The 24,067-nt window shown below is 40.1% G+C and overlaps 1 protein-coding gene across 6 annotated transcripts in view; it reads left to right on the top strand.

The window, feature by feature from the left end:
• Positions 1-24,067, top strand: part of BICC1 (BicC family RNA binding protein 1) — a 321,158-nt gene that overhangs the window by 274,061 nt on the left and 23,030 nt on the right. For 5 of the 6 annotated variants that reach the window (XM_079793120.1, XM_079793121.1, XM_079793122.1 and 2 more), the window contains 12 exons: positions 6,672-6,751; positions 8,575-8,733; positions 10,531-10,584; positions 11,014-11,208; positions 11,951-12,202; positions 14,530-14,661; positions 17,213-17,399; positions 19,241-19,402; positions 19,992-20,188; positions 20,319-20,451; positions 20,999-21,155; positions 22,900-23,065. In XM_079793120.1, the coding sequence (XP_079649246.1) occupies positions 6,672-6,751; positions 8,575-8,733; positions 10,531-10,584; positions 11,014-11,208; positions 11,951-12,202; positions 14,530-14,661; positions 17,213-17,399; positions 19,241-19,402; positions 19,992-20,188; positions 20,319-20,451; positions 20,999-21,155; positions 22,900-23,065 (1,874 nt within the window). The remainder of the gene's footprint in view (positions 1-6,671; positions 6,752-8,574; positions 8,734-10,530; positions 10,585-11,013; positions 11,209-11,950; positions 12,203-14,529; positions 14,662-17,212; positions 17,400-19,240; positions 19,403-19,991; positions 20,189-20,318; positions 20,452-20,998; positions 21,156-22,899; positions 23,066-24,067) is intronic. The other variant, XM_079793118.1, reaches the window with a different exon arrangement.

The raw sequence follows: 24,067 nt of genomic DNA, 5'->3' as shown, positions 1-24,067 counted from the left end.
GTGGTATCACGTGGGCATGCTTGAACTGGAAGCTGTAACACTCAGAAAGCAGGGAACCGTGTTTCAGGATTTGAGATGAGCCATTAGGGTCAGCGTGGAATAAGAGCTCACATCCTTATTTTTTAAGCAAGGGCAAAAGGTGGGGCGGGGGGGGGGAGTGAAAAATACACTTTGCAATCTAACTCAGGATTTTGTCAGGTTTGTTTTTCTCTGTACTTATGAGACTTCATTATTTTCCCAACAAGTGCTGCTTTGGGTTCTGGAGACAGTTTGAAGTTACATGTCGGTGACTATGTGTTGTTCCTGTCTCTATTTGTAACCCTGAATGATTTAAAATTTTGGTCACTAGATGGTGCTCTTTCACTTTGAAATAAAATGGCATTAAAAAAATCTTTTTTAAATTGAATTTATTGAGGTGGTGGTTAATAAAATTACATAGGTTTCAGGTGTACAATTCTATAATACATCATCTGTATGTTGTATTGGGTGTTCACCATCCCAAATCAAGTGTCCTTCCATCTCCATTTATCCCCCTTTACCGTCTGCTACATCCCTCACCTCCCCTTTCCCTCTGGTAATCACCATACTGTTTGTTGTCTGTGTCTGAGGGTTTTTTTTCCTTTGCTTAAGTCCTTCACTGTTTTCACCCAGGCCCCCAAACCCCTCCGCTCTGTCAACTGCAGTCTGTTCTCTGTATCTATGTTTTTGTTTTGTCTGTTAGTTTATTTTGTTCATTCGATTAATTCTAGATAAAAGGTAAGACTTCCTTCTTTTTTATGGCTGAGTAGTATTCCATTGTGTAAATGTACTACAGCTTTTTTATCCACTCATCTACTGATGGACACTTGGGCTGCTTCCAAATCTTGGCTTTTGTAAATAACACTTCAGTAAGCATAGGGTTGCATATATTCTTTCGAATTCGTGTTTTGGGTTTCATCGGATAAATTCTCATAAGTGGAATCACTGGGTCACAAGGAAGTTCCATTTTAAATTTTTTGAGGTAACTCCATACTGCTTTCCACTGTGGTTACATCAATCTGCATTTCCAGAAACAGTGAATGAGGGTTCCCTTTTCTTTACATCCTCACCAACACTTGTTTGTTGATTTATTGATGATAGCCATTCTGACAGGTATGAGGTGATATCTCATTTTTGTGGTTTTAATTTGTATTTCTCTGATTATTAATGATGTTGAGCATCTTTTCATATGTCTGTTGGCCATCTGTATGTCCTCTATGGAGAAGTGTCTATTCAGGCCCGTTGCCCATTTTTAATTGGATTGTTTGTTTTCTTGGTGTTGAGTTATATGAGTTCTTTGTAAATTTTGGATATTAATCCCTTATCAAATGTGTCATTGGCAAATATGTTCTCTCATCCAATGAGTTGTCTTTTCATTTTGTTGATGGTTTTCTTTGCTGTACAAAAACTTTTTAGTTTGATGAAATCCCATTTTTTAATTTTTCTTTTGTTTCCCTTGCCTAAGGAAATATATCACAAAAAAATATTGCTAAGAGAGATGTCTGAGATTTTACTGCCCATGTTTTCTTCTAGGATTTTTATCGTTTCAGTTCTAACATTTAAGTTTTTAATCCATTTTGAGTTTATTCTTATGTATGATGTAAAAAGGTGGTCTAGTTTCATTTTTTTGCACATATCTGTCCTATTTTCCCAACAACACTTATTGAATATACTCTTTACTCCATTGTATGTTTTTGCCTCCTTTGTCAAATATTAATTGACCATAAAGGTGGGGCTTATTTTGGCCTCTCTATACTATTTCATTTATCTGTATGTCTGTTTTCATGCCAGTACCATGATGTTTTGATTACTATGGCCTTGTAGTATAGTTCGATATCAGGTAGCATGATTCCTCCAACTTTGTTCTTCTTTCTCAAGATGGCGTGGCTATTTGGAGTCTTTTGTAGCTCCATATAAATTTTGGAATATTTGTTCTAGTTCTGTGAAATATGTCATTGACATCTTTGTAGGAATTGCGTTGAATCTGTAGTTTGGTTTGGGTAGAATACACCTTTTAATGATGTTAATTCTTACTATCTGTTAACACAGTATATGCTTCTACTTATTTGTATCTTCTTCAATTTCTTTCTTCAGCATCTTGTAATTTTCCAAATCAGGTCTTTTACATCCTTGGTTACAGTTATTCCTAGTTTTTTTTTTAATGCAATTGTAAATGGAATTATTTTCTTAGTTTCCCTTTTTGATAGTTCTTTATTGGTGTATAAAAATGCAGCTGATTTCTGGATATTTATTTTGTGTCCTGCTACTTTACAGAATTTATCAGTTCTAGTAGATATTTTTGTGGAAACTTTAGGGTTCTCTATATACAGCATCATGTCATCCTCAAACAATGACAGTTTTACTTCTTCCTTTCCAATTTGGATGTCTTCTATTTCTTCTTCTTGTCTGATTGCTGTGGCTAGGACTTCTAGTACTATGTGGAATAAGAGTGGTGAAAGTGGACATCCCTGTCTTCTTCCTGATCTTAAGGGAAGTGCTTGTAGTTTTTGCCCATTGAGTATGATGTTGGCTCTGGTTTTGTCATATATGGCCTTTTTTATGTTGAGGAATGTTCCCTCTATTCGCACTTTATCATAAATGGGTACTGGATTTTATCAAATGCTTTTTGTGCATCTGCTGACATGATCATGTGGTATTTATCCTTCATTTTGTTTATGTGGTGTATAACATTTATTGATTTGTGGATATTGTACCCACCTTACATTCCTGGAATGAATCCCACTTGATCATGGTGTATGATCTTTTTAATGTATTGCTGGAACTAGTTTGCTAATATTTTGTTGAGAATTTTACCATATATTGGACTGTAATTTTCTTTCTTTGTTGTGTCTTTATCTGGTTTTGGAGTTAGGATAATGTTGGCCTTGTAAAATGAGCTTGGGAATCTTTCCTCCTCTTGAATTTTTGGAATAGTTTGAGAAGGATAGGTGTTATTTCCTCTTTGAATGTTTGGTAAAATTTACCTGTAAAGCCATCCAGTCCAGGACTTTTGTTTGTTGGGAGTATTTGATTACTGCTTCAATTTCACTAGTTGTAGTCTGTCTATTCAGATTCTCTGGTTCTTCCTGATTCAGATTTGGAAAATTGTTATGTTTCTAGGAATTTATTATTTCATGCAGGTTGTCCTATTTGTTGGCATATAGTTGTAATATTTTCTCAGAATCCTTTGTGTTTCTTTGCTGTCAGTTGTTAATTTTCTTCTTTCATTTCTGATTTTACTTATTTGGGTTCTCTCCCTCTCTTTATGAGCTTGGTTGAAGGTTTATCAATCTTGTCTATATTTTCAAAGAACCAGATTTTAATTTTATTGATTTCTTATATTGTTTTTTTTTCAGTCTGTGTCTCTAACAGACTCCCATCTCTCCCTGGCAGACAGACTCCCTGCTGATTTTCACAGCCATATGTTATGTGGACACGTCTTCCCAGCTCTGGACATTCATCCTGTCCGCCTTATTGCTCAGGGCTGCAGAGCCTGGCTTGGGGTTGAGATCCCATGCTCCTTAGGTAGAACCTTTGCAGCTGAGATATCCCTTCAGAGTCTCAGCCATCGCCTGTGAGAGCAGGGCCAGCTCTTTTCATGGCTCTGCCTTTCCTACCAGTTTGATGTGGCTTCTTCTGTAGATCCTTGGTTATAGTACTTCTGTTCAGCCAGCTTTCAGTTGGTTAGTCAGGTTGATTGCTCTATATTTTAGTCGTAATTCTAGTTTGGTCCTGGGTATAGGTGAGTGTAACTTCCACCTACTCCATCGCCATCTTGGACCTCTAAAATGTATTTTCTACTGAGGCTTTTCTGTTTTCTTTATTGTTCTATGGATGCAGAGATGGTGGGAAATCAAATTCTTAAATTGGATCTGAGTTTCATTTCCCTCTACAGATGCTTAGGAATTTTAATGTGATTATTCAGCCTGTGAAGAAATGGGTTTTCAAGTTATCATACCATATATATATTTGGCCCATATATAAGAGACTCCAGTTACATTTTTTATATGGCTTAATCTGCTGTGTCCTTTCTTGCTGTAAAAATCACTTGGGAAACCAACACAATGCTGATTGCTGGGTCCTGGAGACCCGGGAACCTATATTTTAGCAAGGGCTACACGTCTGACGAGCAAGCATGTTTTGAGAAGCCGCTGGTTCTTGCCCTGTAGTAGTGAGCACTTTCAGTAGAGATCGGCATCACAGTCAGCCCAGTCAATGTGAAGCTGAAGATAGTTGAGACCAAAATTTTGAATGCAGACAGCTCTTCATGTAAATATTCCCTAGAAGAGTTATAATGGATATACTAAGATCTATTGAAGAAAATGCTTTGTTTGTTTACATAAGTGTGTTAAAGTTGGTGGAGAGTCTTCACAGAGAAAACACCTCCCTGTTCGGGTGCATTCAGGATGGACACAGGGATGCCTTTCTGTGGAGGCTCTCCCAACATGTGGTGGCTGGACATTCATCCTGTCCGACTTTTAAGCCCCGGCCTTATAATACCTAACACTTCAACATTTTAGAGAGTTATAACCTGTCTGAAGGTCTTCGATATTTACAATGTCCCTTTGGCAGGGCAAGTGTCAGAGGAGGGATTCAAGGAAGGATAAGGAGAAGTGCCCAAGGCCAAGAACAGCCACCAGGGGACTCAGTCTGGGGAGATAGATGGTGGGGAGTGGAGTTGATGGCACTGACTTTAACTGAAGCACAGCTGCTGGGATGCCTCCGCAGGAAGCTAGATGCATTCCTGAACACGGAAGCTATTGCTCTGTCCTGGTCCTAAGAGCGGGCAGCCTTAGAAAATAGTTTCTCCTCCCATTCTTCTCACTCTCTTGCTCTCTCGCTCTCCAGTAGCTCAGCTGCACCTTGTAAATATGATGTGCTGATAATGCCATTGCTTTTCAAATGGACTGTGGGATGGGGATGGGTGACTCACAGTATGAGGGCAATGTGTGTAATTTGATTAAAATTCCCACCTGGTGAATCCAGCTTCCTATCCTAGAGCCGTGGTCGGCAAACTGCGGCTTGCGAGCCACATGCAGCTCTTTGGCCCCTTGAGTGTGGCTGGGCGAGTCTGTTTTGAAGAAATGGCGTTAGAAGAAGTTTAAGTTTTAAAAATTTGGCTCTCAAAAGAAATTTCAGTCGTTGTACTGTTGATATTTGGCTCTGTTGACTAATGAGTTTGCCGACCACTGACCTAGAGAATTGATGGTTTAGAAGGAGTCAGGCAGAATTGCTTGTTAGTTGTGAAGGATGCTCAGCCAACTTTTTCTGATGCTGCCCCAAACTGAGGTGAAGTACAGTATATGAAGGACTTGGCAGTCAATAAGATTGGCATCATTAATGATTGTGATGATGACGGTAAATCATCTGTTATTCAGCTTTGTCACTAAACTAGTGGTGTAGAACTTCGGCTTATCCCAGAATGGTCTTGGTCTCTGTCAGACTAACCTGTGAGGTACGAAAGCACCTAGGTTGCTGGGGAGACGAGAACCTGATTAAAGGGAGAACTGCAGAGGCATGTCCCGTCCTGGGCTTTGCTCTGAGTCTCCCTCCACCGGAAGATCCCAGTGTGGCCACTGCCTCACCTTTATCCAGCCTTTATTCAGACCTCACTTTCTCAGAGGCTGATACCCTTCTCCCCCCCTCCACCCCCCCTGCCCTGTCCCACAGCTGTACTCCTGATCCTCTTGTCTTTCCCCCCTCATAACAGTTATATTCTAATATACTAGATAATTTATTCATTTGTTTCATTTTTGTCTCCTTGCACAAGACTATAAACTTCATGTGGACAGAGATTGTTTTTCTTGCTTGATAAATCCCCACCCCTAAAATAATGCCCTAGTACAGAACAGAGGTTCAGAAAATATATGCCGAATGAATGAATGCTTTCCAATATAACATTCCATGGCAGTAGTAAACAATAGGTGTAACATATATTAGTCACTACATATTCTGAATAAATATTAAATATTCCTGAATGGAAATTAAATCCCCCCCCCCCAATTTAACAGTAGTTTCCTCTGTAAACAACCTCACAAAGCCCTGATGTAGATGAAATGAGTTAATGCACTTAAAGCATTAGAACGGCCTGGAATGTAGCAAGAGGTCAGTTAATAAATGGAATTGGTAGACTCATTTGTTTAAAATATAATTATATGGTATACTTATTTTTCAATTAAGTCTAAAGTTAAATGGTTTAACCAGTTTTAAGAAGGAAATGAGCCGAAACCGGTTTGGCTCAGTGGATAGAGCGTCGGTCTGCGGACTGAAAGGTCCCGGGTTCGATTCCGGTCGGGGGCATGTACATTGGTTGCGGGCACGTCCCCAGTGGGGGATGTGCAGGAGGCAGCTGGTCGATGTTTCTCTCTCATCGATGTTTCTGGCTTTCTATCCCTCTCCCTTCCTCTCTGTAAAAAAATCAATAAAATATATTTAAAAAAAAAAAAAAAAAAAAAAAGAAGGAAATGAACCATAGATGAATGTACAATTTGGGTATTTTTTTTTTTACATTCTTGTCTTTATTACAGTGACAACACACTCAGATTGACAAATATTGAATTTATTATGGAATCTCTTATAATGTAACATCAATTTTTAAAACAGTTTGGGGGTTTCACATGAACCTTTTGTTTTTGTCTTTTTATTTCTTATAGATCCCCATATTAAGGTTTCTGGAAAGAAAGAAGATGTTAAGGAAGCCAAGGAAATGATCATGTCTGTCTTAGACACAAAAGTAAGTGAATGTTAAGGACACTCAGATGTCAGAACCTTGTCTCTGCAAGGGCTGCTTCATGCTGTTATGAAAGAACCATTTGGAGAAGAAAAACCAGGAGAAAGTAATGGTGGGTTTTAAAATAAGCACGTGTGATTCTACAGTGGATGTAAAGTTCTGTTTAAAATCTGAATAGAGTCTCTCTTGCTGGCTGAGTAATGAAATATATTTACACGTGTGCATAGATACACGAATATATATGTGTGTGCAAGTATATATATATATATATATATATATATATATATATATATATATATATATGTAGTATGTATATGCCATCTTCAGAAATATGATTTTCATAGGACAAGTAATGAAGGTTTGTAAGAATTAGAATGTTTGCCCTTATGATGCCAGTAGAAAACCAAAATAATATTCTGTATAGCTCTGTGTGATGGCATAAAATTGACACTTTGTCTTGACATTCTTTCTCTGAAAGTATATGTATGCAGATAATAGGGAAATTTAAGTATTTAAAAATGTACACATGTGTATTTAATTTTAATAAATACTTCAAATCACTTACCTTGATAAGCACTTTAAAGATATTAATTTTTTAATTCTCATAACTTAGCAAAGAGCTATTAGGGAATTTAACCAGGGTCCAATAGCTGATAAGTGAGGAAGGAGATGGGATTTAAACCCAGGCTCTCTGGTTCTTAACCATTCACTATTTTACCACCTGTTGTTTTATTGAAGTGGTTTCTGATCTCTTTTCTTTCTTTCTTTTCTTGTTCTTTTGTTGTTGTTGTTATTTTAAAGAATTTTTACCTTGTAATTATTAACGATTTCAGAATTTTCACCAAAGAAGAATATCTTCCTGTAGTTCAAAGGTTAAACCAAAAGAACTAACCAAAGTATTGAATGGATATGTTTAAAATTTAAGAATTGAGAAGATGTAAAATTGTTGAAATTTTTAACATCTAGTTGTCTTTTGACTTTTAAATTTTGCTTCCTAAGGACTGAAGAATTTTAGGGAAATTCTTGTAAATGAGAAAAGATTTCATGTCAGTTTTTATAATTTTATAACGCTAAATTTCCCAAAATTCAATACATGAATACCAACTAGACCATAATTATTATGTCTTAGAATTTTACATGTTGCTTTAATATAACTAATCTCATACTTCGTATTGTTTACTTAAGCCATTTTGCTATTGGAGATCATTTTGCAGCTTTGCGGTCTCTTCCTCACTCTTGTTCCCACCAGGGAATAATAAGTCTACTTTGTAAAGTTTGACACAGTAATATAGACGTCGTGAAAATGCTTATAAATACTTGTTTACTTAGTTTAAATCACTTTTATTTTTAATCTCTAGTTTCCTATTGCCTTAGTTCTACAGTCCTAACATATACATATGTATACATAAATATAGTCCTATTAATATATATGTGTGTGTATATAGTCAGTGTTGTAATTGTGTTTTCAACTGGTTTTAGTTTTTTGAATTAAATGTTTCATGAATAATGTCTATTAAAGAAAAAAATGAGTTATTTGTAATTGTAGCTAATTTTATTTAAAGGCTGCTTTCCAAAAGATTTTCTTGGTAAAGAGTATATCTTTCTATTTCTTCTGACACATTTGTCTTAGAATAAGAATTTCTTTTTTATAGCCCAAGAAAAATAGATAGAAAGTAAACCTTTACAGATTAAGGTGATTTTGTTAATAAATCTGTACGCTCTGCTATGGCTCACTTTTTGTTAAAATTATTCCCGTGAGAGGAGGGATATTTTAGGGAGTTGTCCCTTTTTCATGCATCAAGAAATAATGCGTTATTTCCACATAGAGCAATCGGGTCACCTTGAAGATGGACGTTTCGCATACAGAACATTCTCATGTAATCGGCAAAGGTGGCAACAACATCAAAAAGGTGATGGAAGAAACAGGATGCCACATCCACTTCCCAGATTCCAACAGGAATAACCAAGCAGAAAAAAGCAACCAGGTGCTTTGTCTTTCTCATGAATTTTTATGTAACGAATTGTACAGCCTCCCTTTTCCACATGCATATCTTTTCTGGGAGATGAGAGCAAAAAAACCAATCATGGAGATGGCATGCAGTGCAGATTGTTTGACCCTGTGCAAGGAGATGGAAAGGGCTTTGCTTTTTTGGAAGGGATGAGTTGTAGGTAGGCCTTAAACTCTTGATCTCAGAATGGTTGGTAGAAGAGAGAGGGGAGGGAGTGATGGCAATGTACAATAAAGTCCCCAAGGAAGGGCTCAGAGAGCATGTGAATTAGGAAAGGACCTAAGGCATGCCTCACCCAGGCACACATCCATGCTGGCATTCTGTCTGCAGCATCCCTCCCATGGTCCTCTAGGCTACAGATATAATTATGCCTTTCTCTTTAAAAATTTTTTTTTTAAATTACAGTTGACATTCACTATTATATTAGTTTCAGAAGTACAAGCCTGTGATTAGACATTTATATAACTTACAAAGTGATCACCCCGATAAATCGAGTACCTGTCTGACATCATACACAGTTATTACAACACTAGGAGCCCTGGGCATGAATCCGTGCGCCAGTAGCTCTCTGGGGGGCCTGGCCGCTCCGTGCCCGCTGCCCAAAGGCCCTCCACGGCCCAGTGGCCCTCCACGGCCCGGGTGGAACGCTTGCCTTGTCGCCGTGGTGACGAAGCAAGCCGCTCATGCTGCCCGCTCTCAGAGGCCGTCCCCCCGGGATTGGGGGACTCCGGCGGGGCTGAGAGGACTGGGCGCCACCATCTTGTGGCTATGGCGCCACCATCTTTGTGATGGAGTGATGGTTAATTTGCATATTGCCCTTTTATTAGATAGGATTAGTGACTATATTCCCCATGCTGTACTTTACATCCCGTGACTATTCTGTAACTATCAGATTGTACTTCTAAGTCAATGTCCCTCTTTAGTTCATACACATATTTCCTAGTTATTGTGTTTGGAAACAAATGGAACTCGCCTATCCACATGGAAGCATTTTAAGTACTTGAAGAACAGATACTATTATGTGTGTTATGTAGAAGTTTTCTCTCTTCTCTGCTAATCACAACACTAGAGGCTGTGTCGGCCACAGAGATGAATAAATGGAGACTAATGTGACAGTGAGCCACATTCATAAGGAACTGGATCGAAAGCCACGATAAAAAGCAAGGGCAGTTTTCAAAATATTCGAAGCTGGGATGGCATAAGCATGCATCCTGAGAGCAGTGTCCTGGGTCCCCCACCCTGACCCTAATAACAAGATTAATTCTTTAGTGGGTGGATCCTGGGAACGTCTAGGGGATCCCGGGAGAGGGCCGGAGGTGGGTGTTAGAGCAACAATTTTTTTTTTTTTTTTTTTTACCAACGTGCACGGAAGTAGTTCAGCATCTTGGGAACCTAGAGCAGCAGCCTCAGCCTCCCTGCGTGTTGGTACGCCTCTAGTCTGCAGGGACTTTAAAGAGACGGGAGAAAATGCAGGGAACAGAGGAATTATGAAGGAGGCAGGAAGGCCTCAGGGGGGCTGTGAGGTGTCAGTAAGCGCAGGGGGTGATACAGATCAGTTGACTCCTATTACCTGAGCGGATCATTAAAATGCACATTGTGATTCAGCAGGTCTGGGTTGGTGCCGGAGCTCCTTCATTTTTAACAAGCTCCCGGATAACGCCGAAGCGGGTGTTTCCTGGAGGACACTTGGAGTAGCAGGGATGTCGATAACTGGAAGAGCAGGCGTGGGCGCAATTAAATTAAATCTGACCCTGTATATCCTTATCTTTGCAGGTTTCTATAGCAGGACAACCGGCAGGAGTCGAGTCTGCCCGAGTTAGAATTCGGGTAACTGTTCCTTTCATACTATAAATCACTGTCAGCAACGTCTTCATTATAGAGGATTAAAACTACCATCATGTATCCATTTATGATGAAGTCATGCGCTCAGTCTGAGGGACATAGTGAAAAAGTTGGTTTAATGTATTACAGAAAGTTTCTTCGAAGCATTCTGGATTTTACCTGACTCAGTTTTTCTGATAATTTTGAAATCACAGTCCTGAGGAAAATGCATGCCACAGGCAGTTATAAAAACTTTCAGGTTTCATAAAAGGCTCCTGCCATTTAAGAAACTTTATATATCCTACCCAAGTATACATCTATAATAAAAGAATAGATGTCTAAAATTCCATCTTCAGAAAAGGATGAATGAATCAGACATATTTCTAAATGCGCCTGATAATTTATCTGCTTTGGGGTCTCACAATTTCATTGCAGGAGCTGCTTCCTTTGGTGCTGATGTTTGAGCTGCCGATTGCTGGAATTCTTCAGCCGGTTCCCGATCCTAATTCCCCCTCCATCCAGCACATATCACAAACATACAACATTTCAGTGTCCTTTAAACAGCGCTCCCGAATGTATGGTGCTACTGTCATAGTCCGAGGGTCTCAGAATAACACGAGCGCTGTGAAGGTAAGTGACTGAGAGAATTCCGCACATCATACATGAACAAACTATTCAAGTTTTATTTATTTATTTGCTTAATATATTTGTATTGATTTCAGACGGGAAAGGGGAGAGAGAGAGAGAGAGAGAGAGAGAGAGAGAGAGAGAGAGAGGGGGAGGGAGGGAGGGAGGGAGGGAGGGAGGGAGGGAGGGAGGGAGGGAGGGAGGGAAACATCGATGATGAGAGAGAATCATTCATCGGCTGCCTCCCGCACGCCCCACTCTGGGAATCGAGCCCACAACATGGGCATGTACCCTGACTGGGAATCCAATGTGACCTCCTGGTTCTTAGTTCGGCACCCAACCACTGAGCCATGCCGGCTGGGCTCAAGTTTTATTTTTAAAGGATTTTAGACTGGTTTGTTTTCTAGAATTTTCCTTTGTATTACTTCTGGTCTATATGATGTGCTGTATTTTTCCATAGCTGTTAGAAGTGCACTAGAGCCCTGGCCAGTGTGGCTCCGTTGGTTGGGTGTCGTCCCAGGCACTGAAAGGTGCCAGTTCATTTCCTTGTCAGGCCACATGCCCGGGTTGTGGGCTTGATCCCCGGTAGGGGGGGTGCAGGAGGTTTCACTCTCATATCGATCTCCCTTCCCCTCTCTCTTAAAAAAAAAAAAAAAGAATTTAAAAAAGAAAGAAGTGCACTAGACTCTCCCTGTATATGGACAGTTATTTACACGAATATTTCCCTCCCACCCTTTTCTCCTAGGAAGGAACTGCCATGCTGTTGGAGCATCTTGCCGGGAGCTTGGCATCTGCTATTCCCGTGAGCACACAGCTAGATATCGCAGCTCAGCATCATCTCTTTATGATGGGTCGAAATGGAAGCAACATCAAACATATCATGCAGAGAACGGGTGCTCAGATCCACTTTCCTGACCCCAGTAATCCACAAAAGAAATCCACCGTCTACCTCCAGGGCACCATTGAGTCTGTCTGTCTTGCAAGGCAATATCTCATGGTAGGTTTAGTGAAATCCATGTGTGTTTTTTTTGTTGTTGTTTGTTTTTTACCTCTTTGGGTACAGTGTATATTGTTGACACACCTTATGTGGTATTTATGAAAGCACTTTGGAAGCCAGGTCAAGGAAGGAAGCTTCTTGGTAAAAGGAGGAGAACAAGGTAGATAGTGCCTCCCAGGCTGAGCTTCATTACATTAGTGAGAGATTCTGTTGCAGGACTTTTCTTTTTTAAAACTTAGACTAAGCACAGAAGAGGTTCAAAATGAAATAACTGTATTTTGTGGAGGGTGATTATTTCCATACCACAGATAGTAGTTTGCAGTTTTCATCTGACAAAGAAAGCTTTCCATTTAAACAGAAGAATAAAAGCACATTTTAAACATTACCCTCAAAGACATAGATTTTGGCAGCATGAAACATTTGAACATTTCATAATCTCTAATTTTAAAAATTCTGTTTGAGCCATAAATTTGAGTGTCATTCATTGAAGAAAAATAGCAGTTATATAACTCAGTATTGCTTCTAATTATAATTTGCAGTATTTCTGTCCTCCTATATTCATTTAAAAACCCAGTGTGTAGATTGATGTATAGTTACTAAATGGACTGACATAATGTGGACTCAGATATTTTTATTAAAAACACCATTGTATTCTTCTGTTAGAACTTGACCTTTAGTGACATTTGAATCAGTAGCTTCAGGTATGGCCTTTGCTCTCATTAACTTGCAGACTTCATTTGTGAGAAACTTTTAGAAAATCTCATTTTGTCTGGTTGACTTTATTTCTCTGACAGATGAGAACTCATTATAATCATTAAGGATTATAATACATAATTTTATGAACTTTTATTTTGTTGCAAATGATATTTTTAGCCCAATTTAGTTTATCAAGCTATTTTTGGTATACTACTAATTACATAGCATATTCATATACAGAGATTATTATGCTTATTCATATTTTATTTTTGTCTGCTTTTCAAATTCCTTAGGTATCACTTTGAGTTCAGTAAACTGTTTCAAACATTCTGCACAGTTATGAACTTATATTCATACTTTGGCCATACCTGCCAAAAATACAGGCATGCAATAAGACATATTATTGCACAATATTAAAAGAAGGGAAGGAGAGAAAGATACATTATAGGGACTTAACCTGTATTTTAAATACCATAACCTTTTCTTTATAGCCCTGTCCTTACAAAAATAACTTCTACCCACAAGAGAAATGAAACATAGTAATTTCATGTTAATCCTAGTATGTTTCATGATACCTTCTCCTGATACTTATGTACAAAACACGTCACTCATTAGGCTAGCCCTGGGTACCCTGTGCATCAGAAAATGTGTGTGACATTTTTCCTGTGCTAGGTACCAGGGGCCAGGAAGAGAGCATCAGAGAGAACAAGTACCAAACCCTGCAGTGCTAAAAGAGAGGTAGTTCAAAGAAGGGACAATAGCGGCCGTGAACTTGAGGGCGGGGGAAAGGTTTGAGCTGCATCAGAAGAAGAGTAGGCCTTGGGATGGTGAAGAAGCCTTCTGATGAGCTGAGACGCCAGCGTGCAGTTTAAAAGCTGGTCTGGTCCAGCCTGGAGGAAGGGGCAGGCATGCAGACACATACCTGCGATGGCACAGACTCAGCCAGGCCACAGTTGGAGATCTTAAATGTTGACGCTTGTTTAGACTTCACTCAGGAGACCGTGAAGAGCCAGCACTGTCCATCTGTGAGCGCGGGTACAAGGCGAGTACCCTTGGTAGGGTTGAGAGTCCAGTTTCTGGCATCACTGACGCACTGAATCCAGAGAATAGAGGAATTTTCCCAGGTGGCGAATGAATGAAAATTCAGGGCCAAAATCAGACACTTAAGACACATACAATTTTGTCATCCAGAAAATAGTTTCTGCCGTTCAACATTGTTTTCACACAGTCCTCCAAGCTATGTGAAGGTATCCGATTTAGCTTTAATACTTTGGTTTACTCTTTATTTTATCTTTTTTTATATGTTTCAGGTGTACAATTGTATGATACCTCATCTGTACACTGTATTGGGAGTTCACCACCCCAAATCAAGTCTCCGTCCATCACCATTTGCCCCCCTTTACCCTCTTCTACCTCCCACCACCACCCCCATGTCTCTCTGGTAACCACCAGAGGGTTGTCTGTGTCTACGAGGGTTTTTGTTGTTGTTTTTTTTCTTAATCTCTTCACCTTTTTCTCCCATTTTACCCGTTAGATCTGTGAAATACTGCATTATTTGTAGGCATGTTAAGTTACCAGATGTTTAAATGAGTAACTTTTTAACCTCCTACACTTTTTATTGTGACTTCTAGGGTTGTCTTCCTCTTGTGCTGATGTTTGATATGAAGGAAGAAATTGAAGTTGACCCACAGTTTATTGCTCAGTTGATGGAACAGCTGGATGTCTTCGTTAGTATTAAACCAAAGCCCAAGCAGCCGAGCAAGGTTGGTTCAGAGTCTGGATCTGGAGAACCATGTGTCATATCACGTTCTGTTTTATTTGCATATTCATAGCACTAAATATTCTATATATGTCATTATATATTTTATATTTTATTTAGGTATTTTATATAAATATAAATTTGTAACAGCATTCATTATTGATCACCATTTTCTTTATATGTGTGTTGGTTTTTGGAGTCCATTTTTAGTGACCATCATTTTTCTATAAATATATGAGAAGGAAAGAGAAAACCTTTTTAAATTAACTTGCAAGCTGGTAACTTTAAATATTACTAAGCTTCCAGATAGTTGATATAGTTAAACATTATGTTAACTAGAGGCCCGATGCATGATTCGTGCAAGAATGGGCCTTCCTTCCCCTGGCTGCTGGCAACGCCTTTGCTCCAGTGTAACTGCCTTTTCGCTCCTGCCCAGAGCTGCCTTTCCACCTTCCCCCGCTGCCCAGAGACCCGGAGCAGCTGGGGTGGTGCGGAAGGTCCCGGCTGCTCCGCGCCTTTGTATGCAAATTAACCCATCATCTTTGTTGGGTTATTTTGCATACTCACTCCTGATTGGCTGGTGGGTGTCACAAAGGTACAGTCAATTAGCACGTTTCTCCTTTATTAGGTAGATTGCACATCGCAATACTATCACAAAAAAATATTTAGCTTACTTGCTATTTGTGAGTCACTGTGCTAGCCCTGGAGATTTAAAGAATAGGTGCCCCATTCTCTTTAATAATAAATATTTTTAGGAATGAATTATACCCAGTTCAGCCTTCTTGGAACCTCTCCCTTAAGATGTTGCACAGTTTCAATAATTACATGTACAGTTACAAGTTAATGGGATAACTCCGATGATATTGAATGCTAGTAGAAAGTCAGGAAACAGGAATGTTTCTCTATTAACACAGGGCAGACCAGTAGTTTTATTGCTAGCTTTACCCAGTGGCCAGATAAGTTTCTAATTGAACAAGTACAAAAAACGTTTTACATAAATGTTAAAGGCATGCTTTAAAATTAAATACCCATTGCATTTTGAAGTTATTTATTACATGTTCTTACAAGCTAATATCTTTTTAAAGTATGATACTTTGTAAGACACTGTGTAATATGAAGCGAGAATTCTCGTGATCCGTCCGCAATGTGTTAATATTGTGCAAATAGGCACAATCACTTGGAAGAACAATGTGAGACTATCCGATCACACTGAAAGCACTGAGACCCTGCCCCCAGCCACTCTGCTTCTAGTTATACACTCTGAAGAACCTTAGTACCAGAAATTGAAGGATAGGAATGGTGTTGAATAAAGAAAAGCAAGTTGCATAATGACATGTACTCAGTGGTAACATTTAATGTACATCTTTTATAGCAGGTAAAACATCAGTCATGTTTTCTATTTTTAAATTTCTAAACTATAAGTCTTATCATATACTCATCATGGTATATGTATAATATACATTAGATACAATTTTGTGTATATGTAAATGATGTGGTATTCAGTGTCCAGTTCTCTTTCTTCAAAAGAAAACTGTAAATGGAAAGATAGCATTGATTCTGGTGAACTTGCTATACTGCGTTTAATGTGAAAGAGCAGGACCCGAATTTTATGTATTGTGAAGCTTCCTGCATGCCTGGCTAATTGAGTCACTGTGGATGCCAGGACTGAGAGAGAGAGAAGGGAGACTTCTGAGGACTTGTACACATAAGATGGACAGACACAAGAATTCCTGGGGCCCAGGAAGTGAGCGGAAGTCGGGGGAAATACATTGAGGCAGCATCCCAGGGCCATTTAATTATGCCTCCCGGCCCCCTGCTCACTCCTGTTCTAACTGCTTTCTCGGCCGCCAATTTTCTTTATTGTTCGTTGGAGGCTTCCCCCCCCCTTGGTTTCACATTTCCAATTTTCTAGACGAGTCCATTGAGAAAAAAGATTTATTGTTTAGGAGTTTGTTTTCGTATGAGCTTTGCCATAGATATGTCATCAGTGAGGAATAGTGGTACCTCACGGTCTATTAGTTAACTAGTAGACCATAAATGTCAAATGTAAGTGACTATTATTAAGCAGTACATACACTGTAGGGAGACAGGTTTGATTTGTTTTGTACAAACGAGTAAGTGTGGGGGCAGGGGGAGCTGTAACAGAGACAGAGGATGTGAAGGGGAACGGGCTCCAGAGATGGGCCCGAGCTCCAGTCCTCTGGCTGCCCTGCGCAGCTGTGCTGTGGCGCGGGGTGCGTCCCTGTCCTCACTGAGTATGAATAATCATTTCCCCGCCATCCTAAGGTTTTGGTGGGAATTGGCGTGTATGTGCGGCTTCCGTCACACTGCTTGGAACACAGGACACACCCAGTAAATAGCAGCTAACACTGTAGGTTTCTACCAAAAGGAGGAAACGTGATAAGTGGTTAGAGTGTGCGGTTGGTTTTTAAAGCAGCATGAATGAGTTTCCTAAGTGGAGTTCTTATTACGGTTTTCATTTCTCACCCACCTCCCCAATTCATTGTAGACGACTTGCATGTCACTTTTTTCTTTCCCATTATGTGTTTTCATAGTCTGTGATTGTGAAAAGTGTTGAACGAAATGCCTTAAATATGTATGAAGCAAGGAAATGTCTCCTCGGACTTGAAAGCAGTGGGGTTACCATAGCAACCAGTCCGTCCCCAGCATCGTGCCCCGCCGGCCTGGCCTGTCCCAGCCTGGATATCTTAGCCTCGGCAGGCCTCGGACTCACTGGACTAGGTATACCGTTCATTACTAAAGCACTTCTCAGTTGCTTATCCAGTTCCCTTCCTTTCTGCCGTAGGGGCTGCATCTTAAAGGGTCTGTTTCTCCCCCGTCAGGCCCTACGCTCAGGTGAAAAGCAGCAGAACTCGAATCAATCCATTTTGTGGTTGGCTTTGTGTTGTTTTTTATTGTTAGACTCCATGGATTTGCTTCCCGGGTTCTTCCTATTTCGGCATCAGTAATCAACGTCTGACGTTTATTTTCGGCCGTGTTTGTTCTTCTAAATTAAGAATGCCATTGCGAGTGAAGTCAGCAGGCTGACTGTAATTTATGTGTTTGCTCTCCCTTGTATTTGCAATATTGCCACCAGTCCCTGGAGATAAAGAGTATCCAGTTTGCCTTTCCAAAAGTAATTGCAAATCTGTATGAGGGGTGTGCAGGGGGGGAGAGGAGAGCAGGCACAACCTACCCCCCCCCCCCCCCCCCCCGCCCTGCCCCTTCCCGCAGTGGCTAGGCCTACTTCGCGCAGACACAAAGGAAATCTAGCCTGCGGCCACCAAGGGCAGCAAATGGACCTGCGTTCACATCTAAGGCAGCAAATGGGAAGATGAAAGAGCATCGTCATCTCAGTGCTTCCGTTTTTTAGGATAATGGACCCAGTCATTTTAATAGCCATGGTGATATTTATTGCCTCATTATGGACTCCCGTCTTACAGGCTGAAGTTAGTTGCTGTATTAAATCAGGCTAGTTTCACTTCTTTCTTGTACATTTTCTCAGTAGCCTTTATATGAAAAGTTAAAGCACTAACCCTAGCAAACCCATTCAGTGTTGATTTGAGACCAAAAAAATACTCTCAGCAGTCTTTAAATTTTTCTAACAGCTATTCTTGCTTTAATAAATATAACACGTTTAAATAATATGATTAATACACCAAGTAGCCTTGCTTGGACACCATTACGGTAAAGGCGGGGTTTTTTCCCCTGGGTCCATCATCTCCCAAAGCTGTCCCTTCCACAGCAATGCACCTCGAAATGCCAGTCTCATCGCTTAGCAGGCCCTGAGTTCTTGCTGCAATAGAGAGAGAAAAAAAGTGAGCAGACATTCAGAGTTACTCAATTTTTAAAATGTTTTTATGGCTGTCCCTATCCCGTAACACCTAATGCTTTAAGTATTCCTGGAAACTTGTGTAAAAATCCACGTTTTATTTTAGATGCCAGAAGGGAAATTTCATTACCATATTTTAAATGCCAGAAGGGAAATTTCATTACCTGAATCAGGCATTAAGTCTTTAAAACAAGGGGAGAATTCGCATGCATGGAGATGGGAGTGCGAAGGAGTCACGTCAGTGTTCGGACACAGTGTGAAAGCTGTTGCCGGTAGCTGAGCCTGTCCACAGTGGGCCAACAGAGCCATTCTGCTGCAGGAAACCATCCCCTTAGTCGCTGCTAATTGTACGTGGTTTGAAGCGTTTGTTTGAAAGCGCATGACAACTGAGCTATGCAGGGAAAGGAAAATGGGTTCCCCCTGGAGCAGACTCTTGTTCATCTTGGCTAGTGATGTGAACGCAAAGCAGCTGGTGGTGCTCAGTGACCCCCCACTGCCTTCCTGGTTGGGGCACACACCTGTCTCCCATTTTCTGATCAGCATCTGTTTGTGGATAAGCTGGGTCCTGTGTTGAAACTGTATCAGGCTGTATTTCATGGGAATATGTGAAAGAAGGTAATCTATCACTCATGTTTTATATTCAGAAAATATCAGGTTATAGCAACGTGCATTCCAAATGGCAATATTGCTGCCATCTGTTATTTTAAAATCTTGAATTTATGCATATTGACTTTACATTCACTTATTGCAGGTCTCCTGGGCCCCACCACCTTGTCTCTGAACACTTCGACAACCCCGAACTCACTCTTGAATGCGCTTAATAGCTCCGTCAGTCCTTTGCAAAGTCCGAGTTCTGGCACCCCCAGCCCCACGTTGTGGGCACCCCCACTTGCTAATACTTCAAGTGCCACAGGTCAGTATCATTTAAGTACAATCAAAGGCATGTCTTTGTAGGTATTACCAGTTTTTAAATAAAATGTATTAGTGGTTCCATGTCCTTGGGGGGGAAATCATGGTTCAAAGCATACTTCAGCCTGACAGAAATTTCCTAATGTGTAAATTAGTTACATGATGCACAACAAAACAGTGAGTTTTCCATAAAAGTAAAGCATAACCTTTAAATGTGACAAGCAGATCGGGAAAAGGAGCATAATGTGCAGGGAGCAGTGGCAAAGTCATATGAAGGTCACTGGCTGATCACTCGGAAAGGTAGGTTCTAGCTGGAGAGGTTAGAATTGCTCGGTAGGTATATGCACACGCGAAGTCCAGCTGGTTTCTTTGTACCGTGAGGAGCTTGGGTTAAATATTCCCTGGAGAGTTGTTCCATTTTAATATTCTTTTGTGTAGTAAAGTTAAACCTGTTTGCAGAGAGATATCAACGTTAAATTCCCTTCTGAATTTGCAGCAACAACAATGATGTTTTGTGAAGTTACTGGAAATAATATAATGCTTGTTGATTCCGTGTTCTTTCTAATATCTGTCTCCACAAAATGTCGTTCTAGGCTTTTCTGCCGTACCACACCTTATGATTCCATCTACCGCCCAAGCCACGTTAACCAATATCCTGTTGTCTGGAGTGCCCGCCTATGGGCACACAGCCCCCTCCCCCCCTCCTGGCTTGACTCCTGTCGACGTGCACATCAGCAGTATGCAGACAGAAGGCAAAAAAATCTCTGCTGCTTTAAATGGACATGCACAGGTAATGTCCCTCAGGTAGGATGATGGGATCTGTGCTGTTTGTAAGAGATAAGCCACTAGTAAAACTTTCAGTTGAAGTGAACTTTAGAATGGTGACCATAGCCACGTGCTATTTTCTATTGTTATTTCAGCCTCCGAACATAAAATATGGTGTAATAGCCACGTCATCACTTGGAGAAAAAGTGCTGAGTGCGAATCACGGTGATCCGTCCAGACCGACAAGCGGATCGGAGCAGGTGTCTCCCAAACCAAATCCTGCCGAAGGTATCTGTCCTCTGGGCTTCTGTGGGCCTGTTCCTTGGACAAAGGGGCGGGGGGAGGGGGGCATGTAGAAAGTCCACGTGGTGATTTCAGATTGGTTTTGCTCATCGATTATGACTCATCCTGCCTGAAGTTTGCAGAAAGACAACATCTTGAATGAAATTCCAAAGAACATGGTGAAAGATAAACCGAAAAGCAGACAGACTTTTTACAGAACGAATCGCCTTCCCATGACATTGGAACTTCCTAAATGAAAGGGAATGTAATTATGTAGCAGGAAAGCATCAACTTCCTAAGTTGTGTGTAATTTTTTCTAAGTAGAGTATACCTTTTTTAATCCTTTCTTCCTTAACAATCTTTAAAAATATGAGGGTCATTTCCTCAGATTTCATCTTGAGTTTTTGAGGCAGCCTGAACGTAAGGTGTCGTCTTTGCAGCTGAGAGCTGTTATGTCTGTGTCTCCCTAGAGCTGGATTCTGGTTTGATTCCATTGCAGGTGATTGCTGATGTGAACCGATGTTTTGGGCTTTGTGTTTCCTCTTCTCTGCAGGTGGTAATGATGCTTTTGTGGAAGTAGGCATGCCTCGGAGTCCTTCCCATTCTGGGAACGCTGGCGACCTGAAGCAGATGATGGGTCCCTCCAAGGTTTCCTGTGCCAAGAGGCAGACAGTGGAGCTCTTGCACGGCACGAAAAACTCCCACTTACAGTAGGTATTTTCGTCTTGGAAGGCCCCGGGTGCTTGGAAAGAAACAGTAGAGCAAGCTGGATCTGTCTTAAGTTAGTGGAACAACACTGGGTTTGTTTGGCAGCGAGTGCTCCTTGGTTTCAGCAAGTTTGGCCTTATCCAGGAGTTTATTCATTTCTCTTTATAATTTCCTTTAAAACATTTTTTTTTTCATCATATGACTTTCAGGTATGCAACATTATAATTTGACATCTGTATACACTACATCGTGCTCACAACCAAAAGTCCATTTTCCATCCGTCGCCATACAGTTGGCCCCCTTACCCAGGCTGCACCTTTCCTCTCAACTTCCCCTTGGTAACCAGAGATCTGTTGTCTGCCTCTATGAATATGTTTTCTTTGTTGAGTTTTTTTTTAATTTCACTTAGCATAATACCCTCAAGGCTCATCCTTGTCACAAACAGCAGAATTTCATCTTTTTTATGGCAGAGTAGTATTCCATTTCAATCTTGGTGATGTTTTTTGTGGATAAAAATGTTATTAAGAAATAATACCTGGTAATTCTCTCCCTTATATCCTATCGAGAGTCCTTCTCTTCATAAACCTTGGGTGTATATCTGGGTCCTTTGAACTTTCTCTGTTGCTCTGAAATTTTTAACATTATCTCTGCTCTTCTGTAATCAGCAGGGTGATTTTTACTCTCCAATGATTGCTTTTAGGTGTTTTCCTGGTGTGAATTCTCTTTCATTTGCCTTGGAATTTCTAACTGAAACCATGGCTCCCTTGTTCCAAAGTAGTTAACTGCTCACTTTGGTAATAAATACTTGACAGTATCATGATTTCATTTATTACAAATCACAGTGAATGTGAACCATATATTTTATTAAATATAACTCTCCTGTACCATAGGACAGTTACAAATGGGTGTTCCTTATTTTATTTTTTGTTTCTTTTCTTGTTTCAAATAGCCTATGTTTTTTTTTTTTTTTTTAAGAAAAACAATGGAATGCTTCTGTATTGAAAGGTTTTGCTTCTATCTGTCTCCATTTTCACAATTTCCCCTACTATCTTATGAGTTTTCTTATACAGCTGACCCTTGAACAATGTGTGGGTTAGGGGCCACTGACCCCCTATGCAGTCAAAAATCCGTGTCTAACTTTGACTCCCCCAAAACTTAACTACAGTTGTCCCTTGGTACCTATGGGGGATTGATTCCAAAATCCACGTATGTCCAAGTCTTTATACTAAATAGCATAGGACAGTGCGTACAGTCAGTCCTCTGCGTCTACAGATTCCCCACCATGTGTCAAAAATATTGTTTTCAATCTGTAGTCTGTTAAATCTATGGATGTGGGACCCAGGGATATGGTGGGCTGCGTGCTTTCAGATCAACTCAATCCTGTTTAGACCATGTACCCATGGGTCACTGATATCTCCCATTAACAATATGACATATATACCACATACAGAATATGTTTGACTATAGATCATGGAATAGTTTTAGCTCCGGCTCTTAGAGTCAGAATGCCGGAGTTTAGACTCCAGCTCTACCATTTACCAGAGGTGTGACCTTGGGCTTCCCTCTTCTGTAAAATGGGAAGAATAATAATACTGCCTGTCTCACAGTGGTGGTGTGAGGATTAAGTGAGATGATACGTATAAATAGTTGGCAGTGGCTGGCATACAGTAAGCGTGGCGCAGAGGAAACATTCGGTGCCTTTGTGTGTATGGTGGTGGATGTTCAAGTCCAGACTCTGTTTCACAGCAGCACTGACCGGCTGCTCTCAGACCCAGAGCTGAGCCCTGCGGAGAGCCCTCTGGCTGACAAGAAGGCTCCAGGGAGTGAGCGCGCTGCAGAGAGGGCCGCAGCAGCCCAGCAGAACTCGGAAAGGGCCCGCCTGGCCTCCCGGCCGTCATATGTCAACATGCAGGTAACGGTAAAATGAGCGGGAGGGCCCTCCACATGTAGGGGATTGGGATAGACAATGGCGAACTCAGAAACTAGGTTTTCTTTCTGCACTCTAGTCCAAATTAAATTTAAGTACATGTGCAGTAGTTAGGAATTGGTTTTGCTATAAACTTTAAACCTGAAATGCAGGATTTAGCTTAAATGATTTATTTAAAATATAATGTGAAAAGTGATGTGAATGGTCTGTGTCACTGTGTATAATGTAAATGACACTATTCACCTGTTGTTTTATAAAATTTTAGATAAATGCCAGAGCTGTTATTTCTAAGTATTACTGCCTCTTGACATAGTCTTGGATAAATAGATATAATAATCCTTCTATCTATAAAATGGAGGTGATAAATTTGGTGTCATTTAGACAGTTATAAAAATAGCTAATATGAAGCTTTAGTTTTTTGAAAATAGATGATAAATATTATTGATGATTATATTGATTCACAAGTAATCAAAATAATTTTTGATTATTTTAAACAATTTCCTCAGGGATTTTTCTCTATATCTGTAGTAGGCTAATTATTCAAAATAGACTATTGAACATGAAATTCAGAATTCTGATTTCTGTGTAGATGACAATATGAAAGATAAGGATTTTGTGCGTTTAGAGATTCCTATAATCATTTGATTTCAGTATCAGAATTATTGGGTGGACTTACCTACTTCATAATAAGAGATATATCACCCCCACTCCCCAACTCCAAAAAAAAATCCTAGGAACCAAACTGTCACAGATATGCAAAGAAGTTAATTCATGGAACTAAATTATACTTCTGTAATTCCAGCAAAAACTACAATTCAATCCTGCTTATCTGTTCTTTTAATCCTTTACATTCGAACATTTCCATGTGTTTTTAGATGAATGTTTTCACAAAGCCAAGGCCTTTATCAAGTGTCAACGTTTTAAAAAAATGATATCTGATACGTTTTCTCTGGTGGGCTTATTTTCAGTTAATATAAATTAAAATTC

The sequence above is a fragment of the Cnephaeus nilssonii genome (genome assembly GCF_951640355.1).
Source record: "Cnephaeus nilssonii genome assembly, chromosome: 16".
In the NCBI taxonomy this organism is placed as follows: Eukaryota; Metazoa; Chordata; class Mammalia; order Chiroptera; family Vespertilionidae; genus Cnephaeus; species Cnephaeus nilssonii.
The sequence above is the reverse complement of the archived record's forward strand: the minus strand, read 5'-3'. Positions and strand labels throughout refer to the sequence as shown.